The sequence below is a fragment of the Cariama cristata genome, unplaced genomic scaffold, assembly GCF_000690535.1.
Source record: "Cariama cristata isolate BGI_N322 unplaced genomic scaffold, ASM69053v1 scaffold26077, whole genome shotgun sequence".
Classification (NCBI taxonomy): Eukaryota; Metazoa; Chordata; class Aves; order Cariamiformes; family Cariamidae; genus Cariama; species Cariama cristata.
Window position 1 is genome coordinate 7,420 of NW_009627515.1, and position 6,460 is coordinate 13,879.

Sequence of the window (6,460 nt, forward strand, 5' to 3'; positions counted from 1 at the left end):
CTGTGGTTTTGCTCTCCCGTTGCGCCGTCTATTGAGATTGTCCGCTCTGGAAGGTTGGTAGGTGAACAACTGCAGCTCTTGTCCTTGGGAATCGGAACTGGCTGCTGCTGCTTGCAGCAAACAGAGTAACGAATTCACTGAATAGGTAGTTTTGAGTGAATCTGATGTAACCTAGGATCTGTACAAATATTATCGTTAGGTGAAGATACTCGGGGGAAAAATAAAGTTCAAGCAAAAGGTATCCATTCCAGGAGATGATGGCTTTAACGTAGAAATAGTATCTGTGGCAATGATTTCTACAGAACTTGTGCTTTAACTGTCACATGTATTAAGATGCAGTTGTGCCAAAAGTTCAAAATCAACCTGACGGAGCAGGTTGGACAGACGGAGCTTCCTGCCCTCATTGATTTTTAGGTTTGCTCACTTTTGAGAGAGTTTATTAAACACAGGTTTGAACTGCTAGGCTGGAAATGCAGTTTAGGATATGTTGATGACGGTTAACTCTTTTCTGGTTTCTTGTGACTTACTCGAACCAGCCAACCAGAGCCTTCCCTCGAGACTGGGAAGGTGCTTTCTACATGGCAGTCAACTTGAGATGAGCTTATGTGTAATTGATGATAACTAATGTCTAATTACCATAATTAGACAAGTGACATAAAATTAAGCTGCAGCTGGGAGCTTGACTTCAACACGAGGTACTCTGATATGCATCATAATGTGCATAAAAAGACCTTTGGCAGAAGCACGTTCAAATAAGAAGGCGACACCAAAATATCTGTTCCTCTGGATTTACTCGTGCCAGTCCAAGTAGTTTAATATCAGTTTTATCAAAAAGTCTGAGGAGCAAACTGCCACTGGCAAACTCTTGCCTGGAAAAAAGGAGAACTGTGGATTTTCGAAAACAAAACAATAACAACAAATTACCGCCCCCCCCCTCCTTTTTTCTGTGCTTGTTTCATTTCTTGTAAAGATCACTCAGTAAAGGGTGTATGCAGTAGATAATCAGTTAGAAAAGCCGCTAACTTTTAAAATAGTAAACTCTTCCTCATTGTTGTCTTCGCTTGAGTTCGACAATTACCCGGGTACTACGTTATAGCTATTTTTTTTGGCCTTACCTTGTTCCGCTGGCAAAAAGACTGGGGACGTTCTGGAGGAGACCTGGGTTGCTGTGACGGAGCGAGTTTGGGTCTGCAGCCACTCTGAAGCTCTCTTTTCATCAGAATTGTGTGGTGATTTCTGTATAACCTGCAAAATACGAAGTTCAGCAATGTGACTGTAGGTTTAGGTTGCTTGTGCGTTCAAAATTATCTATCTGGTGCACTGGGATTTTTTAGAGGAGCTCTTATTTTGTTTGCAGAATCCTGAAAATTGTTATGTATGCGTATCTTTAATGTCTCTCCATATACGTTGTTCTTCTGCCCTCACAGTAGAATCTTTGCATAACAAGAGATCTTTTGTGTTTATCTTTGATAGGGAACGTAATATCCCCTTAACCTGCCAATTACAATTTGAAAAAGGTCATTTGAATTTGGTAGCTTCACAAGGTTAAGACCAACTGTTCATCAAACGAAAATTGTCTAGCAATTAAAATCAAATTAAAGGCCAAAAAGCTGTTGGCGTTTTTTTTGTATTGACTCAATATCTCGTGAGTTCTTACGCTTTTTGAAAAAGGAGTTTCATAATAAATTGTCATAAAACTGGGGACATTAAGTTTTTAAAATAAATTTGCTTGGAATCAAACTTGAATAATCTGAGCACACAGACTGCTGCAGCCTGGGTTTGTTGAATATAAGCTTAAGGAAACCGGCTTCTGGTGCATTTTTTCATGTTGTTTCAGATTTTGATAGATTTTTAAATAGATTTTAAAATTCAGCACTGGTAAGACGGCAATGTGTAGCCTGCTGCTGTAGAGCAGAGTTGTATCCTTGGCATATAAAGCGGACGAGGTCAAACTCGCGCCTTGTGTATGGATTTCAAGGGGGTCTTACACGAGAGTGTTGTTTTCTTCCATCCCTGGATGTAGAGGCACAGCAGTTGTCCTCCAGCAGCTCAGGCTGCCGTAGTCCGTCCGCACGAGCTACTGTGGAAGCCTGTCAAGGCCCGTGCAAGGAGCCAGGCAGGAGGCTGATACGGGGGCATCTGCTCCCTAAGAACCTCGTTCTTGTTTTTATAGACTGCTAAAATAATTTCTAAATGTCGTAGAAACGAGTATGAGCCCGAGTAGTCTTGTTATCATTTGCAAACTCGCCTTAGGTTTTGGTGCTTCTTGGTCTGAACAACGGCCTGGTTGTTGTGATGTGTTGCCTCGTGGCCTCGTTAAATGGCCCCCCTCCTTTTTTTTTTACATTTTATTTATTTCCTTGAGCTCAAGACCTGCTAAAACCCCTGAAGGGCGTTTAAATGCTTTGCCAGAATTGAAGTGGCTGCTCTTTTCTGTTTCGGAAATAATCTTTTGATTCCCTCTTTATATTTATCTAGTGTTAAGTATTCGCGGTATTCAGGAAGAAGATCCCCCAGATGCTCAACTAATGAGACTAGATAACATGTTGCTGGCAGAGGGTGTCTCCGGGCCCGAGAAAAGAGGAAGAGGAGGACCGATGGCTGTAGCAGCAACATCAGGTGGCTGTCCAAATGACAATAGCATTGAACACTCTGACTACAGGGCCAAGCTGTCACAGATCCGACAGATATACCACTCTGAGCTAGAGAAATATGAACAGGTGATCTTTCTGCATGGAAGAGTTTTTATCATCTCAATTAAAAATAACCGTTTTTTCCTTTGGTGTTGGTTTTAAGAACAGAACAGGAAGTATAATGACTTCAAGTGAATGCGAGGATATCAAATTCAGTTGAAAACTTAACTCAGTGTTACAGAAGTAAGGTGAAGATAGAGGGACCGGACATCAAACTAAAGATAATAAATGTCTTGTTTATCTTTGCTGCCGTTTTTTTTTAAGAGTAAATAGAGTAAAGCTGAAACATGGAAACTCCTCTGAAGTTTTTTTGGGGATATATATTCTTGTTGGGGAAACGAATGCTAGGGTGCTTTATGGTTTGTCGATACAAATGTGTGTATTTTCAGGCCTGCAGCGAGTTCACCACCCACGTCATGAACCTGCTTAGGGAACAGAGTAGGACGAGACCAATTTCGCCGAAAGAAATAGAGCGCATGGTGAACATAATCCACGGCAAATTCAGCACCATCCAGATGCAGCTGAAGCAGAGCACGTGCGAGGCAGTAATGATCCTGCGTTCACGCTTTCTGGATGCAAGGTACGAGAAAACAGAACCTAGTGAGAACAGAGGTTTAAGCCCGAACTACTTTTGTTGCTTGATGCCAGTGACTGCGTACGAAATCTCAAGTCTCTCATTCCCAGTGTCGATCTGGTTTAAATATTAAGGATTCGCCACCTGTTTTGCTTGCTAGGGTGTAATTTGATATCGACATCAGTTTAATTCCACTCGATTCTTACATTCTCCTTCAAACCAAGTCTGTGTTAGAGGAAAAAAAGCCAACGGTGTGCTCTAGCCGATCTGCTCTATAACACCATTTAAATAGGAATAACTAATATTTTTATAGGCGTAAACGACGTAACTTCAGCAAACAGGCGACGGAAGTACTGAATGAATATTTTTATTCACATCTGAGTAATCCTTACCCCAGTGAAGAGGCCAAAGAAGAGCTAGCAAAGAAAGGTGGCATCACAGTTTCACAGGTATGAAATGTTTTACCTGGAATTAAGTGACTTTTTTTCCCCTCAAAGAATGTTGTTTTTTTCTTCCCCTGCCCCTAGTTAGCAACAGGCTTCAGTTACTGGTAGTTAAACAGAATTCAGGTAATTCTGAAGGGTTGGGTAGTAGGTATTTTCTGCTTGAAGTCTAGTTTAAAACGTCTCCTTTGCCGGCAATTTCTAAATATAGTGGAAAACAGAATAGTTTGATCAAGTGCTAACAGCGATGTATGTCTCCAGGTTTCCAACTGGTTTGGTAACAAAAGAATTCGATACAAAAAAAACATGGGGAAGTTCCAAGAAGAAGCCAATATTTATGCTGCAAAAACAGCAGTGGATGCGACTAATGTCGTGGCTCAAGGCAACCAGGCAAATTCTCCGGCTACACCAAATTCAGGTGAGCGAGAGTGCCGGTGAAGTCTGTCTGCTTCAAAGTCTCTTAATTATTTCTTGTGACAATTAGTACCACAGAATGCCGGTGTTTGAAAGGGTTGTAGGATTTCTTTTTCTCTTAAACTTATGCAGTGTTCCTTGAAGAACCGTTTTTAATGGGTTTTATATCTCATTAAAACATGTTCTTCTTTTTTTTTTAGCTTCCTCTGGCTCTTTTAAGATGACAAATTCCGGAGATTCATTTATAAACTTGCAGTCATTGACTTCCTACCAGAGTTCCCCAGTGGGAGCCAATGTGCAGTCGCAGGTCAGTAAGGAAAAAAATAAATTCCATACTTTCAGCAGTGAGATAAATGTCAAAAATCCTATTTCTCTGTCCTTTATGTGGTAGGAACAGGTTGCGCAGGAAGGCTGTGGAGTCTCCATTCTTGGAGATATTCAAAACCCAACCTGCTCTAATTGACCCTCTTCAAACAGCAGGGTTGGATTAGACAGTCTTGGGTTTTGGTCTTTTTTTGTTTTCTTTTTAAAGTAGATTTTCTTAATAACAGATAGGGATGGACTTTTCTGTCTCTGGCCAGTGCTGGCTAGGATGCAAGAAATGACTAGAGTCAAATTTCTCAAACGAGTCAAGAAACAAACCTGCTCAAATGCGTATTTTCTGTTGGAACTAGCATTTTCTCTTACAGAATTAACTGATACCTAAATTAACCTACTGCTATTCTTCTATCCCTTTAAGTTTACGTTAGTGAATCAGTATTTTCTCATTTTTAGAGTCAGTCTTGTTCCATGTAAGTAGAACCTTGCTTAGAATTTGTGGCTAACAGTATTGTTAAACTCATTTTAAGCTTTCTGCTGAATTTCCAAATCCATCTGAACTGCATAAAATCCGTTCCGCTGTCATAAAAGCTGTAGGGGATAGGCATGATACTGGGCTCTAATTCGGCTTGATAATGAGCTAGCTACGTAGAGCTCAGTTAGTAGCAAGAACTGCAAAGAAAACTTGTCTTCCTGCAAGAAAACCTGCCCCTTGTTTAAAGAATTTTTGGCCCGATAGATACATACCACAAACTACTGCATTTCCTTAACTTGACTTTTTACCCTTCCTCTTCTCATTGTGTGGGATCTTGTTTTAGATGGATTCCTTACATCACGTCATACACCAGACAGGAAGATATGACACAATTGTGGGGAATCCTTTGTATACGACGCAGCGCATCGATGTAAGATGTACTGAGGTATTACTTAACTAGAAACACAAATTCTGCCTGAGATTGGTTAATGATCTGGGAATAAATGTTGAATTTTTATTCCCCTGACATGTCTGATGGGGAGGTAGGAAAAAGATGTAGTTTAACACACCAGCCTTTCCCTCCTGGAGACTTGATTTAAAATTTTGGCTTTGGTCTCCAGATAATTTGTGCACTTCGATTAATTTTTAACATAAGGAGATAGCACTAGGAGTAAGAGTCATGCCATAAAATCGGGGGGAGAGAAGAGGTTTTAAGGGATATTTGTGGACTGTGCTTTGCCAGAGCTGATACATAGTTATTTCCTTTCAAAAGCACTGTCCCTTCTAAGCTTTAAACATATAAAGGCATACTTTGTTGCCTGCAAGTAGTTTCTTAAAGATTTAATGAAACAATATATTTCTTCTCCCTTCAGGCTAATGGCAGCTGGCAGGATGCTACCACCCCTTCATCAATCACTTCACCTGCTGGAGACCCTGGAAGTGTTAATTCGGATGCGTCTAATTAAGTTTTTAGGACCTATTGATGAGAGGAAAGAGGTCATTAGTGTAATTTGTCAATGTTGCTCTTTTGCCAATACTATTGTTTATACAACTTGACACACAGCTAATTACCTCAGAAAAACCCTGGAACCAATAGAAGATTGTGATTACAATGATACCTCTCTACCTCTCAGCCTCACGCAGTTGAGTTCCTTTTTACTTATGCCCATTGGGATGTGAAATTGTTTTAAAAGAACTTGCTTCATTTTCCTAACCAAATTCGGTTTTTTAAATATGGATTTTATGGTAAGAATCTGAAAGTGTCTCTTCTAGAACTTGGCGTTTGTCTCAAGTTTTACAGCTTAAGAAAATTGACTTATTTTAATTTCCATGAAGTTTTTTACTATGAAATTTCTGTTCTAGTTGATAGCTACTAACAGTTAAACCCCCTGTATTGTAATTGTATGCGTTCTCTGTATTGTAATTTTGTATAGGAAAATAAGCTTTTCTTAACTAGAGTTCATTCTGAGCTAATTAATCAGAACGTTGCTTTACCAAAACTCTCACTGGACTTTGCTCTCGGGTAGGACCTTCCATCCTGTGT

General features: G+C 40.1%; 1 protein-coding gene across 1 annotated transcript in view; it reads left to right on the forward strand.

The window, feature by feature from the left end:
• Window positions 1–5,882, forward strand: part of LOC104164980 (pre-B-cell leukemia transcription factor 3-like) — a 9,907-nt gene extending 4,025 nt beyond the window's left edge. The window contains exons 2-8 of the mRNA XM_009704473.1: window positions 2,479–2,720; window positions 3,083–3,273; window positions 3,581–3,716; window positions 3,972–4,128; window positions 4,325–4,431; window positions 5,261–5,347; window positions 5,790–5,882. Coding sequence (XP_009702775.1) covers window positions 2,479–2,720; window positions 3,083–3,273; window positions 3,581–3,716; window positions 3,972–4,128; window positions 4,325–4,431; window positions 5,261–5,347; window positions 5,790–5,882 — 1,013 coding nt within the window. The remainder of the gene's footprint in view (window positions 1–2,478; window positions 2,721–3,082; window positions 3,274–3,580; window positions 3,717–3,971; window positions 4,129–4,324; window positions 4,432–5,260; window positions 5,348–5,789) is intronic.
• Window positions 5,883–6,460: the final 578 nt, after the last annotated feature.